At 44.0% G+C, this 15,311-nt stretch overlaps 1 protein-coding gene across 3 annotated transcripts in view; it reads left to right on the plus strand.

Moving 5' to 3' along the window:
- edil3a (EGF-like repeats and discoidin I-like domains 3a) overlaps positions 1–15,311 on the plus strand; it is a 127,972-nt gene that overhangs the window by 34,324 nt on the left and 78,337 nt on the right. For all 3 annotated transcript variants that reach the window (XM_048244166.1, XM_048244167.1, XM_048244168.1), the window contains one exon: positions 12,652–12,780. In XM_048244166.1, coding sequence (XP_048100123.1) covers positions 12,652–12,780 — 129 coding nt within the window. The remainder of the gene's footprint in view (positions 1–12,651; positions 12,781–15,311) is intronic.

Below are 15,311 nucleotides of genomic sequence, written 5' to 3' on the forward strand. Positions count from 1 at the left end.
AGACAATTGCTCAAATGCAAACATGTCATGCTCAACATCATGTACGCGTTGGCCCCTGAACGTCAAAAGTGGTATGAAGTCCCATGTTAAAGTCCCAAGCTCAATTAAATTCAGCAGGTAATTACGACATACTGTATAATTACAACACATCCTAAGCCTCTTTGTAGTGTAGATTATTGAAGGGAGGGATGCAGGGAAGACAGAGCGATGAGTGAAAGCAAGAGAAACAGGTGGAGAGAAAGATGAATTACAATGAGGATGGTACCATGGGAGAGTTACAGTAAAGAGGGAGCAGGAAAGAGTGTTTCAGTGACCAAGAGAGAGGAGAGAGACTGACTGTGTGTAGGTGAATGTGTGTGTGTGTGTGTGTGTGTGTGTGTGTGTGTGTGTGTGTGTGTGTGTGTGTGTGTGTGTGTGTGTGTGTGTCTGTGTGTGAGAAAGTCTGAAAAAAAAATGAAAGAATAAAAGGAAAGGCACAGAGAAAAAAAAAATAGAGAACTGAAATAAAAGAGAGAGAGACAGGCCAAAATAGAGAGAGAGAGAGAGAATGAGAGAGTATTCTACTGATGCAGGGGCACAAGGGAGCTTGCTGCTTCCCCTCCTCCACACTGGCTGCTCTGTTGCTCCAACATTTATCGTTTGATCATGCCTGGTCAGCACTCACTCAAGTCTCACTGATCTCTCCAGACTGAGCTCTTACTTGCTGGCTCGCCTTCGCTTTTGAAGACATTCCTTTTTGCACTCTCCTCCTCACCCTTCATGGATGACTTTTTTATTTGGGTGGACATTCAGTAGAACCCACCCTGAAACACCTCTTTCTGAGAGAGAGAGAGAGAGAGAGACATGTTATTCAGAATTAGTTTTCGGTTTTGTGGCAATAGATTAAATCTTCTTTTCATTCTGAACTCTTCTCTGCAAACGGGTCAGTAGTCCGTGTGATGATAAAAGGAAGATAAACTTTATCCCACTGTGGGTTAAGCCGGCTCCCACTAAAGCGTCAGTGAGTCCCACACTGCACCAACTACACAGGCATGTGATGCTTTATGTGTCCAGAAGTCCTGCGTGGTGAGTTTTGAGCTAGTTTTCAGTATACCGTAATATAGGCTACCTCAAGAGATCTACTTAAAGGCCTCTCACAGGTTCCCCAAGGATCTAGTGATGATGTTTGATGCTGTTAGCATTAGCATATCAAGCACCACGGGGAAAGATCATGCTGGATTATCATAAAAGCTCTCAAATGTCATGCCAACCAAGGCATAACGTGGAAAGATACATAATAAGGCAAAATCAGCCATTCCTTTAACTTTATTGTGTTTCTTTTCACTTTATGTTTTTTCATCCTTGCCAGTTGGTGTGAAATCCAACATAAAGAACTTGGAATTGTGGTATTTTTTATTTCCATCTGCTCCTCGGAATGCTTTGCAGACCTGTACACCAAAAAGGGACAGTGTATTCGGAATGGCTTGTGCTGTCACTCTGACTCTGAACTTCTCTCGCTCTCTGAATGAATTCAGCAAATTGTTTGGTGCCCGTTTAAAACAAAGGTTGTGTTACAGTGTGAGATTCCTCACTGGCTTATAGTCTTAGTTTCTCAGTGGTATTGATCTGCAACATTATAATTTCATTAAATGCATGCTTACGTACAAATGAAGAACAAACTCAGCCAGGAACATGACTGTATAAGAGGGCAAAGGATATAACTCTACATTCAATGATCCTGGTGCGATTTGTATTGTTTTACCACATCCCAAAGGCAAATGAATCCTGCCGTTTTTAGGTCAAAGCTTATGATAATCTACAACCATTACTTGATTGTTTTTGCTGTCTTTTGGATCTCTTTGGGAAGTCCTCCTTGTTCTTTTTGTCACATTCATGCTGTTCCCACAAACTGACAATTTATGTTGTTTGAATCAGACTGTTAAAGGAAAGTGTAATGACCAGAGTATATTAGTGGATCATAGAACTAGTCTAGAATCTATCTTTAAAGATAGATCTTTCAGACCCCTTTCATTGCTTTTCTTTTGCTCCCATATTTCTCTGGGCCTCCTTAGTAAGTCAGACGCAGCCCTTTGTGCAGTCTTGAGGGTTGTGCTGCGCCTGGTTTTAGGGACAGGATGTACGTGCCAGTGTGCAGCCACTGAAGAGGTCATGAGCTCCAGACGCTTGCACTTCAGTCCAGCTGCGGATCAGGATGATCATGGACGGTCTGACTCGTCCAGACTGATTACACTGATAAATGCTGGACAGAGAGGATTCAATGCAAGAACACATTTTGCAATAACCCAGCCAGCATTGTTTTTATTTATTATACCCACACCTTGGTCTGTAGGAGAAAGACATGAATGAAATCCTCTGCCTGTCTCCAAAGTACGACGGAGTATTAGGGCCACACATGAAGAAAAAAAATATTTCGAGAATAAAGTTGAAATATCATGTCGACTTTAATCTCGACGTGTCGACAATTGCTCCCGCAATATTCTGTCCTGCTCCCGCATTAATGTGTCATTTTTAGTCCCGCTCCTGCCCGCATCTGGAACATGATGTCCCGCTAAAGCCCGCATGCAGGAGGGATAGCCTATTCAGTTTTTCTTTCTGTCTCACGAAAGGAGCACACACACCTGAGAAAGACTCCAGATGTCAGTTTCTTGGTTCTGAATGTAGGCTAACAATTTAAGTAGGCCTAGTCTGATGCCCTCTTCCTCTGTCATGCTTTCGATTTCGAGTTTTGACAATGAGCAGCTGGAACAAATTGAACCCACGTAAATGACAATATAGGCTATAGGCCTGCTATCCGTCAGTTATGCTTAAACCCCGTTTTTTAATGCTGCCTAACAGAACATCCAGCTGAACTATAGTTATGAACACTACTTTAATCATTTCCATATTTAATTTTATGCACATATTTAATTTGCGGGAGTGCAGTGAATCATCGGTTTGTCCCGCACCCGCAAACGCACCTCCCTCATCCCGCCGCTCCCGCAAAGAGCTTTCAAAAGTTGTCCCGCGCCGCAGGGAGTGCAGACCTCTACGTGGAGCTGAACGGGCATGAGTGAAATTACATCTGACATATTTTACCGAAATTCACACGCAGGAAATTACACATGGTGCTGAAAGGAGACCCAGTGATTTTGTCTTATTAAGCCTGAATGAAGTGTTCCCTATAATTACTGCGCAAGACAGTAATATATTACATTTGATGTGTTGTGCATGTACATGCACTGAGAAAGGCTTCATGATAAGTCCAGGGGTTCTTTAAGTTGATTTATAATACAGTTCATTTAATCATTGTTATTTTATTTATATTTTTCATTTTTGTTGTGGGATGGGCTGAGAGGTTACTAGGAGAGATATCGTTCTGATTACATTAAATTACTACTCCCATTAAGGGAATGAAAGCCAAGCTCCGCTTAGTGGTTCACAGAAAGACCTGCTACGGATATGCTAAAAGCCCTTTAACTATTTGGCTACTCTTAGCACTGCACCTCTTGGTCTTTTCAGCTGATTGTCCACCTCATTTTCTCGGGCAATATCCTGGGCATGCATAAAGTGAAAGTAATTGTGGTGAATAATTACTTAATATTAATCTTAGACTGTCAAACTTCAGGAAAACTCAGGAATCAGGTTTATTCTGTTACAAGCAGAGAGGGTACAAAAATGGTCTATGTAGCCTAGGCCATGGCACAGAGGATGTTGGATCACCCTCTCTTTCTTCTTCAGTTCTCCATCGTTCTAATCTTAGTCTGACAAACATTGCAGTTTAGTTACTTTTGTATGAGTTAAAGGATAATTCCGGTGTGATTTTGACCTAAAGTGTGTTGAAACATGATACCGAGCGTGAATGTATGTTTCATAGCTCACCTCGGTTTGTCCCCTGCACTCAGAAATCTGGCGCTAGTTAGCCAATGCTACCAACACAGTGTTTCGTTGTGGTGCCTTGGGCATCGGCCTAGCCATGCAAATAAATCACTGTTTTACACCATTTACGAGGCTCAAAGTAGCTCCATTCTTCATTGGTAGACTTCCGAGGGCCTTGACATTTAAAACGAGACATAGAGAACTTTGAAAAAGCACTGGTAGTTTATTTACAAGACGATTTATACAGACAGTACCTTAAGGAATTTTACCGTTCAACGCCATCTTGAATTTAGTCACGATAAGAAAATAATTTCGTGAAAATGCATGGATTACAGTTGCTGCTACTGGAAGCAACTGAATCCATGCATTTCCACTGAATTATTTTTGGAATCTGATCCCTTATCATACCTGTTCGTTTCATTTTCGCCGCCGAACTTATCATGACTAAATTCAAGATGGCGTCGAATGGTAAAATTCCTTAAGGTACTGTCTGTATAAATCGTCTTGTAAATAAACTACCAGTGCTTTTTCAAAGTTCTCCATGTCTTGTTTTAAATGTCAAGGCCCTTGGAAGTCTACCAATGAAGTATGGAGCTACTTTGAGCCTTGTAAATGGTGTAAAACAGTGATTTATTTGCATGGCTAGGCCAATGCCCGAGGTACCACAACGAAACACTGTGTTGGTAGCATTGGCTAACTAGCGCCAGATTTCTGAGTGCAGGGGACAAGCCGAGGTGAGCTATGAGACATACGTTCACACTCAGTATCATGTTTCAACACGCTTTAGGTCAATATCACACCGGAATTCTCCTTTAAACAAAGGAAGAGTTTGGCACCAAAACAAGCCAACATGGTTGGTTCTCCACTTGGCATCAGACACACCTACTCACACCTACTTCACACCTATCTGAAGAACATGAGGAGAGATATCTTATATATCAGAAATATCACTTATAGAATGTTCCAAACATTCTCACAATCAAATCATTACAATCTTTGTACTGAGACTATTACAATGATACCAAACATGAATATCATGACACATGGATTCAGTATAGCCAGGTAACAACCTTTGTCTTGTGGATCTGATAGCCCTTGGAACCAGTACATTAGCATTTCATTGGGGGAGGGGAGGGTGTCTTTGTTTTAATGCCAGGAGGGGCCACATGGCTAAAACTAGTCTTGAAACACAACTACATTTATTGCTATCAAAAGAAAAAAGAAAATGTTTTTGGATGGCAGCAGCAGAAGCTGAGCCGTAACAATTCAAGACTCCTAGCAATTGAGAGCTATTTTTTGTTCCTGAAAGTTTTGAATGGAATCAAAAGCCTCTTTGGAAAGAACCATGTTCAGGTGGATAATGAACACACTACCTCTAAAAAGTGGGCATGCTAAAAAAGACTATCCAGTCAAGTGGCTTTTAGACTAAACATATTCAGATGTAGGCACTGAATATAACGTTGGCCCTGATAATCGCGTGTCTTTGACAAGTAATGACATGCATACAGTGTATGTGCATAGAGATTAGTAGAAGTGCGGTGCTTTAGGTTGTACAAGTTGAAGTGTCACCCTCTCTCCCCACTATTAGTGGATGTCTGATTTCAAATTAGCACAGACTGGTGGCAGCTTTGAAGGTTTCAAATCCATTGGGAGCGAGACAGCCCATTTCTGAGCCCGAGACTGTGCCATATCCTAGTTAATTAATGCCGTACCACCAGCCTCATGATCTAAGTCTGTCGGCTCGACTCTCCTCAAAGTCAAAAAGTCAAAGTCAGCTTTATTGTCAATTCCTTCACATGTTCCAGACATACAAAGAGATCGAAATTACGTTTCTCACTATCCCACGGTGAAGACAAGACATATTTGACCAATTTTAAGTCCACAGACAACATAACATTCAAGTAAACAAAAAAAGTAAGTAAATAAGTGAATAAGAGGGCACATATAATAATTGAAAAAATAAGAGCAGCAACATTTTTTTTTGAAATTGTGCATAGACAGTCAATAAAATACTAGTGCAAATACTGTAAAATACTATAAAATACTGTTTGACCTAAGTAATAAAGAAAGTGGCATAGTGGTGCAAGTTATTGTAAGAGCAGCAGAAGTGTTGTGTTTTCAGGACAACAACACCAAGTTGTAAAGTGTACAAGTGTGCAAGTGTTCAAGTGTGCAGGTGGAGTAGTGCAGGCGGCCATTGTGGGTCCAATGTCCAGGGTGTTATGTAGCTGAGGGTGGAGGGGAGAGGAGGGGGAGAGTTCAGCATCCTTACAGCTTGGTGTATGAAGCTGTTGGTGAGTCTGGTAGTCTTGGGAGGCGCAGGCTTCTGTACCTCTTCCCAGAGGGCAGTAGATCAAACAGATTGTGAGCGGGGTGACTTGCATCACTCACAATTTTGGTAAGCCTTGGCGGGTGAGGTGGGTGGTGTAAATGTCCTTCAGGGGGGGGAGTGAAGCACCAATGATCCTTCCAGCTGTGTTCACTATGCGCTGCAGGGCTTTTCCTGTTGTATTCAGTGCAGCTTCCCCACACAGCGATACAGCTGGATAGGATGCTCTCAATGGTGCCTCGGTAGAATGTGGTCATGATGGCTGGTGGAGCACTTGCTCGCCTGAGTTTTCGCGAGAAAGTACAGGCGGCTGAGCTCTCTTCGCCAGTGATGCAGTGTTGGTGGTCCAGGAGAGGTCTTCACTGATGTGCACCCCCAGGAATTTGGTGCTGCTCGCTCTCTCCACCACAGCACCGTCGATGGTCAGTGGCAGGTGTTGGGTGTGACCTCTCCGGAAGTCAACAACAATCTCTTTGGTCTTGCTGGACGTTCAGCAGGAGGTTGTTGTCCCTGCACCACGTGGTCAGATGGTCGACCTCCAACCTGTATTGAGTCTCGTCGCCCTTGGTGATGAGACCCACCAGAGTTGTGTCGTCAGCAAATTTCACTATGTGATTGTTGCTGTAGGTTGCAGTGCAGTCATGCGTCAGCAGGGTGAAGAGCAGCGGACTGAGCACGCAGCCTTGGGGGGCCCCTGTGCTCAGTGTGATGCTGCTTGAGGTATTGTTGCCAACACGTACTACTTGGGGCCTCTGACAGAGGAAGTCCAGTAGCCAGTTGCAGAGGTAGGTACTGAGTCCCAGTTTGTCAAGTTTGCAGATGAGTTGTTGTGGTATTATGGTGTTGAATGCAGAACTGAAGTCTATAAACAGCAATCTCACATATGAGTCTCTTTTTTCCAGGTGGGTGAGGGCCGGGTGGAGGGCAGAGCAGATTGCATCCTCTGTAGACCGTTTGGCTCGGTATGCAAACTGGAAGGGGTCCAGGGTGGGGGGGAGAATGGCTTTGATATGTGACATGACAAGCCGCTCAAAGCACTTCATGATGATGGGTGTCAGTGCCACAGGGCGGTAGTCATTGAAGCAGGATGGAGCAGTTTTCTTCGGCACAGGTATGATGGTGGCAGCTTTGAAACATGATGGGACGATGGCTTGCTTCAGGGAAGTGTTAAAGATGTCTGTGAAGACATCCTTAAGCTCCCCTGCGCAGTCCTTCAGCGCACGACCTGGGATGTTGTCTGGACCTGTTGCCTTGCGGGTGTTGATAGCAGCAAGTGTCCTCTTCACGCTGTCGGCAGAGAGGCACAGGGGCTGCTCATGTAGAGGGGGATGGGTCTTCTGTGGGCAGGTGCTGTTTTGTGCTTCAAAGCGAGCAAAGAAGCGGTTCAGGTTGTTGAGCAGAGGGATGTTGCTCTCACAGCTCTGTGGCGCGGGCTTGTAGTCCGTGAGGGCCTGAATGCCCTGCCATAGGCTTTGTGAGTTCCTGCTGTCTTTGAAGTGGGTGGTTATCTTGTGAGTGTATTCCTTTTTTGCTTCCTTGATGCCACGGGACAGGTTGGCTCTCGCTGTTTTCATGCCAGCTTCATCCCCAGCTCTGTAGGCTTTGTCTCTGGCCCTCAGCAGCCTGAGGACATCCCCTGTCAGCCATGGCTTCCAGTTAGCCCGAGTGATGATGTCTTTTGTGTGGGTCACATCATCGATGCACCTAGTCACCAGCATTCATACCGAGCCAAAATGAGAGCGAATACCATGGTGCTGGAAAATGGGATGACGCAAATGCATCTCAGCGCTTCAATTCTTTCATTAGAACCAAAGTGCTGTTTCGATAGATATATAATAGACCGACAGCAGGTAAACAGGGATCTAATTGTCTTTGATTTCTTGCAGTGATATCGTATGAATATACAAGCAGTGCTAATATATGGGTGAGAATATGAGCATCTTGATTTGTACAGGCGTCAAATTGAGCGCAAAATTGAGCAGTCCTTCAGCTTGTGCAGGTGCATATTTACAGCTGACTAGTGAAGGTACTGTCAAATGGCACATACTACACACTATCAGCATTTTTATTGATTCTGAAACATTCATCATGATGATAACGTTATGTAGGAACCACACCATTGAGGCATTACTAAGATGAAACCCCTGTAAGGCGGGGATCACATTAGCCAGCGGCAAGCAGCAGGTTTCCTATTGTTCTCTATGGTTCAGCAGCGGAACGGTGGCAACGCTGGCGTAACGCTAGCGTTGAACAAGCTGAGCGTTGAACTTGGTTCAACTTTCAAAGCACAACACGAGCATATTCAATTGACAAACCGTTTGTGTTGCTTAGGAACGAGATAAAACGTATTATGGTCTGAGCGTTGCGTTACGTTTGCCGCTGCCGCTGGCTGATGTGATCCCTGCCCAAGTGTTTAGGAAGTCCACGGGGTGCACACAGCATCAGTGTGCGCTAGTTAACGTCAGTAATTTGGCACATATGGATGTTGAGAGATGTGCTGCATGTTGTGCCGTTGCTAGCAAACTGTGGTTCCTGGCTCTGCAGGCTGGTTGCATTCCATAAGAGCAGAAACAACATGCTGACCTTTTTGAAGTTTTCTTAGAGCCTCTTTGTTGTGGTCTCTCTCTCTCCTCCTCCTCTTCCTCCTCCTCCTCCTCCTCTGTCTCTCTCTCTCTCTTTCTCTCTGTCTGTCGTCCCCTTGATGGCAGATATGGAGGCAGTCATATGGCTCATTCCTGAATTAATCATGTTCTGTCCTGACGCTTCGCCTGGCAGTCCCAGCCTCATCTGAAGACCCACCCAAGAAAGACCCAGAGGACACAACAAACCCCACATCTGTCCTGCTTTAGGATGGGTGCCAGTAACCTTTAAGCAACCTCTCTCTCCATCCCAAGACTGAGTTAATTGTTGTGGAATTTTTATTTAATTGACTTATCAGTTGACTCCCTTTTCGCTGAGGTACAGAGGCTGGTTGGAGACAGAGCCAGAAGTGGAGATGTTTAGTCGTCTTTTTTTGTATTATTATTAATTTGGTGCAGGCATCAGTGTGACATTTCCCATGGCATTTTTTATTTTTTTTGGACTGCCTCACCTTTCCAGCTCTCCCTCTGTGCGTGAAAGGCTTTCCAAGGTGATGCTGAACTTTTTCCCCCCTCCCTGAAGAGATTTATTGCGACACGCTTATTGCTCCGGGCCGCTGCGTTTTACCTCCTCAGACGTGCCCGAGACATCTTCCGCTTTATTTATTTATTTGGCGACCAGTGGTGGGTTCATCACATTGGTGTAGTCAAATGTCAGCGTACCTGATCCATTTGGTCATGGCAGGATTAAGGGACTGGACGTGTGTGATGGAGAGTAGAGCAGAGAAGACAGGGACAGAGAGGATGGGCCAGGAGAGAGGGACACTAAAAGCACAGTAGATAGAGTCTCCTGCTGGGAGGGAGCCTGAGAGGGCCCTAGGGGTCCAGTGCCAGCCCCTATCAGATGGATGCAGCAGAAGTGGACTTAGTGACCAGAAAGAGGGGAACCAAGCAAAATAGTACTCTCCTGCAGCAAGCAGTTCAGTTCAGAGCATAAACAAAAATTAGAGCCAGGAACATTTTAGAGGTCATGTTCCAAGAAAATAACAAATACAATTTTCCAGGAAATAAATACATATATTTAGAAACTGGAAAAATAAGTTAGATGGATGAAAGCATTTTTAATAAAATACTTCCTTTCCTCTGAAGAATCCGACTAGTTTCTGGGTATTGTCTGTATAGGAGCTTTGTTTGGCTGGATTTGTTTTTCTGTGTGTGGGTTTGTTTTTTTTGTTGTTTCGGTTCATCTGCAGAACAACAGGCCATCTCACCATTGCTCGCTCAGCTGTGAAGTGCCCTTGCTTCAAAACGCATCCTACAGTAGCTGGCCCCGCTGTGACCCCCCGCGTACGGGTCACTCCTGGTTCGGCTAATTAAAGCACCACCAGTTTTCCACAAGGGGAAAGTGCAACAGTGTTGTGTGACTCTCTGACATGGGTATTGCTCCCTTCTGCACCCCCCAACCCCCCTCCATGCTTCAGTGAAGTGGAACAAAAAAATATCATCACACAGTGCCTTCCATTCCCTATTTTCACAGAGTCGAAAACATTGACACTGTGAAAAGCATCGTGACAGCGTGTCTACTAATGATTGGAGTTCCCAGGGGGCTTTGTTTTGTATTCCTGTCTTCAAACTGCCATCCGTTGTTTACGAAGGCCTACGAGTCAAGCATGAAATCTGTCTGCTCCTCTGCTCACCTTGCACGTGTGAAATGGACACGACCATAAAAGGAGAACCCACCCCATTTCATCCCTCACAATGACAGTAATCGAGCTAATTGATACCTTACTCTCCTCTACCACAGTGTAGAGTGACATTTGTTCCGATGTAATAGTAGTCTTTGGACTCTGTTGGAACATTGCACACAACCTCTATCGAAGACGCTCCATCATCTTCCTGTTCGTCAGGCGGGTGCATGACATCAGCGGCAGTACAAGGCGACTAATGGGGATATTATTTTTGTACGTGAGGCAGGTGGTGGTGGGTGGTGATTGATCTGGAGGACCAGAGGACACTTTGCTCCCTGTGTTTAACCAGAGAGCTGTTATTTATTTATATGTGTGTTTTTTTTATTTTTTATTTGTTGTCATGTTGCATTTGTGGTGCCTCGGTTGATTGATGGGCTACCTTTGTGATTTGTCGAAGGAAATCGCGATGCATGGCTCGCTCGCTTGCACCCGTCCGGAACAGGTCTGACATCAATCAAAGCCAGGCCGCGGTTGCGGCCGCCGGGCAGCAGCTAAACAGTGGACGGGCGCATGGCTGTCTACCCCTCATCTTCTCCCTACACACACCCCACCTTCCCAGAGCACCACTGCCACCAATCAGCCACCACCGCGACCACCGCCACCCTGCCTTTCACCGCCAAACAAAAAAGCGGACATAGCAGGGAACAAAAGCAGCGATTCATTCGACCACAGAGCGAGGGGACGTCTCGGAGGACACCATGCAAATATGGGGAGCGTGCACACACACACACACACACACACACACACACACACACACACAGATGTGGTGTCTTCTAGAAGTCTTTTGCCAGCCGTCATCAGGCGGTGTGAAAGGATGCATTCTTCATTAGCGGGCCGCTGTCAGCTCGCCTTTGTTGGCGTATAGATGGTCACGTTGAAGGGCCCTGACGGCTGTCACTGCCTCCGTCAGGGTGCAGGGCTTTTTGTAATGGAGTTCTGCCAGAAGCCATTAGACATCCTCTGTTCTAATAATTAGCTCTGCTCTCTCTCCGACTGATTGAGTGAAGTGTCAAAACGCTTTGACTTTGATACCCTTGGTCGCTGTCTATGTGGACCACTTTTTTACATGGTGGTGCATTCAGCTTGTGTGTGTGTGTGTGTGTGTGTGTGTGTGTGTGTGTGCAATAGGGAGTTAGAATTGCTCACTACACAAAAGATTCAGGGGTATTCTTGGAAATGTACTGTGTGTGTGTGTGTGTGTGTGTGTGTGTGTGTGTGTGTGTGTGTGTGTGTGTGTGTGTGTGTGTATTAGGGAGGTAGGAAGCAATGGGAGTGTGTGTGTGTGTGTGTGTGTGTGTGTGTGTGTGTGTGCATTAGGGAGGTAGAGTTGTTTTCTTCCCAAAGGACTATGCATTACTCTTGGAAGTGAACTGTCTGTGTGTCCATGTGTGTGTGTATACGCATTTGTGTAACGGTGAGCTAGGATTTCACCCTTACCCACAAATCATGCAGTGTTCTTGGAAGTGTAATTTTATCTATTGTGCAGTTTCTCACAACACTGATGCTAGTAAGCTTTAAAAGGCTTCAATTCACAGTTCCGTGACTGCTCTGAAAGTGTTCCATATTTGTAGAGTCCAGACACTGAATTATATAAATTTTGGATGACTGCTACATTTGAACAAAGGGATTTTATGGCAAAATGAGCCATAAGACCACACATTTTTCTTATAGAACATTTATTTTCAGATACATGCTACAATATGTTTAAAGTATGTCTTATGTTTAAATATGGACTCCAGCAGTTCATTCATCAAAGCAGAAATCCTCAGGCATGACATTGATTTCCTATTCTGCTCAAGATGTGTCTTGTAAAACATAGTAGCCATCAGACATGTTAGCAACGTTAAAAAATGTAATTTTATTTAGGACAAGGAATAAATGGCAGTAAGACCATTCACTACAATCGTCCATGTTAAATTTAGGTAGCTGAAAATGAAAGGAAAAAAGTATCAAAAAATATGTGTATAAATAAAATGTATAACGAATGTAACATACATATGTTGATGATAATATAAATTGCCTTGAGCTTGATGCTCTGTTTTAACATGGGCCCAATATATAAATAATGTGTGGAACAATAATTAAAAAGATTATTTACAAAGTGTGTGCGAATCCTAACGTGTGTGCTATCTGTCCTCAGGACCGTGCCACCCAAACCCATGCCACAACGGAGGGATCTGTGAAGTTAGCGAGACCTACCGAGGAGACACCTTCATAGGATACATCTGCAAGTGTCCTCATGGCTTCAATGGAATCCACTGTCAGCACAGTAAGTTGAGCATTCAACATCTTAGGTGACTTATTCTATCTGTGTGTGTGTGTGTGTGTGTGTGTGTGTGCGTGTGTGTGTATGTGTGTGTACAGATCTCTGAGTCCTCTCTTACAGTGAAATCACTCAGAGCTCAGGGCCAGTTCAGGTATACCACTTAGTTTCTTGTTAATGCCCTTTTCATTAACAGAGACCCATTTTTAGTGTTATTTTGGAAATTCTGTTATATTCATGCTCAAGCATAATGGCTAATCCTTTCCACCCTGATTATTTAATGGGGCAAGATCAGTATTTTTCTCATGGATGCACTGCTAAATTATTTCCATTTCCAGTGTGTTGCCTTATGTCTCTAATTGTTCTTCTCAGACTTGTCACATTATTATTAACCAAGGCTACAACAGCACAACAGCAAGGACACAATAGAAACATGGGAAAAACATCCATAACAGGCAAAAAGGAACAGGCAAAAAGCAAGGTTTCACTCATGGTGAATATAGTGTTTCCCCATACATTTAGTGATACTATATATCCTACCATAGCCAATTCATGCTGCCATTGCCTCCCATTGGTGATGAGGGTGGCTATTTACAGATGACATGGCGTAGTGACGGATTCTGCAGCCGTTTAATAGGCCCTTGGAGCAGCATGAAGCCAGATGTCTTGAGTGGTCCCCCTCCAGCTCAGCCCCTTTGATAGATAACAAGTGCAAAAGTTTTCAGTCTTGGCGTGGTCTGGACTGTGCTGGTCACAAACAAAAGCAAAAAGGATTGCAGTGAAGTGCCAGGACGAAGATAAAAAAAAACGAGAGACTTGGCTTTAGATAAAAAAAATAGGCCAATTACCATGATGTAAAGTGGCATGTGTGCTCTGTCCATGGAGTATGTAACGTTTGTCTGGCACTTCAATCATGTCCACTGTCAGGTGATTTGTTTCCTTTGTAATTCAGTCCTGCAGTTAGCCGTACGATGCTGTCTTTGTTGCGTCCGTGTTTTACCAGTGGAGATGCTGCTGTGCAGTAATAACGCATCTTTTGTCAGGAGCAAATTGTCGAAAGTGCTGAAATTGCTTTCCTTTGTGGCGTCGGCGATCGAAAATATGTGTGTCAAGAGCTGGGTGTATGTACTCCACCTGTTGCCGCATTAGAAAAGAGTGTGTGTGTGAGGGAGAAACAGAGAGATAGATACATATATATATATATATATATATACATTATATATATAGTATATCTATCTATCTATATATATATATATATATATATATATATATAGAGAGAGAGAGAGAGAGAGAGAGTGTGTGTGTGTGTGTGATCTATGGTTACAAGTGAAATAAGATTTTTTTACCAAAGGCTGAATCACTTTTTTCACGACAAGACTTACGGTGCCCTTCCACACCCCTGTCCTTACTCTTCCTCATGACGTTCCAGCGATAATCACAGCATGACTACCAGGCCACTGCTTCAGGGAAACAGCACACTTTACAGGGTGACCGTGTAGTCAGGAGGATGTTAAACTAGGATATTTTCCATGTTGCCTGGTAGTACCCTAGTGTATAACAAGTAAAAATCAATGTCTGGCTAAATAAATAATGTTTTGGAGAAAGATAGTAATAACAGTGATGTTTTCCTCGTGTGATGGAATGTTATGGTGGATTTGGGCATTTGTATGGGAGTCCTTCCATGTGTCATCCACGTTGAGATTGGCTAACGTTGTTTGTGGCAGATTGTAGCTGGCTGTGCACTTGGTACCATGCTTCAGAATGATAGAGACATCTTGCTTTGTTGGATATTTACAGAGCATTCTGCCAATGGATATGAAGTGAAGAAAGGGGTGAACTTTATTGATGCGGCCAAAAGGAAGAAAATCAAAAGTGTTTTGTCAGTCAATAGCCCTGCAGTCAGGAGAAAGAATAATAAATAAATAAAATAATAGCAACACACTGGCATCATCTCTAGGTGTGAATTTGATTTTTAAAGAATGTGTCGAAGTAGCCTGGGTTTTCCCATGCTGTCTTACGCGCCTTACGCAATCAATTCATGCTGCTAGGCAGCCTGGATTCTATGGACTTCGTTTTCACCTCAACCAAGGAACAAATCACAGAACGGAGGGAGGGCAGCAGGACGATGACGACACACTGAAGCCGTTATGAGCTACGTACAGACACATTTGATAGACATTCGTAGCGCCCAATAAACGCCTCTGGGCATTCGTAAATCACGTTTCAAATACAAGAAAATGAATGTCTAGTTCCCAGACCCCATCTCAATGAGATGAGGTCTGACGTTAGCTAGGCTAGTGTCAAAGGGTAAAATAACCCAACCGTTTGCGGAAAAAAGGTAACACTTTACTTGACAGTATTGACATAAGAGTGACATGACACTGTCATGAACACATGACACTGTCATGACACATGAACCCTAACCCTAATCCTAACCTCTAACCTCTAGCCCTAACCCTAACCCTAACCCTAACTCTAACCCTAGTCCTGAACCTATGGCTCCTAAAACTAGGAATAACATCTCACTACAGCACCAC

The sequence above is a fragment of the Alosa alosa genome, chromosome 5 (assembly GCF_017589495.1).
Source record: "Alosa alosa isolate M-15738 ecotype Scorff River chromosome 5, AALO_Geno_1.1, whole genome shotgun sequence".
NCBI lineage: Eukaryota > Metazoa > Chordata > Actinopteri > Clupeiformes > Clupeidae > Alosa > Alosa alosa.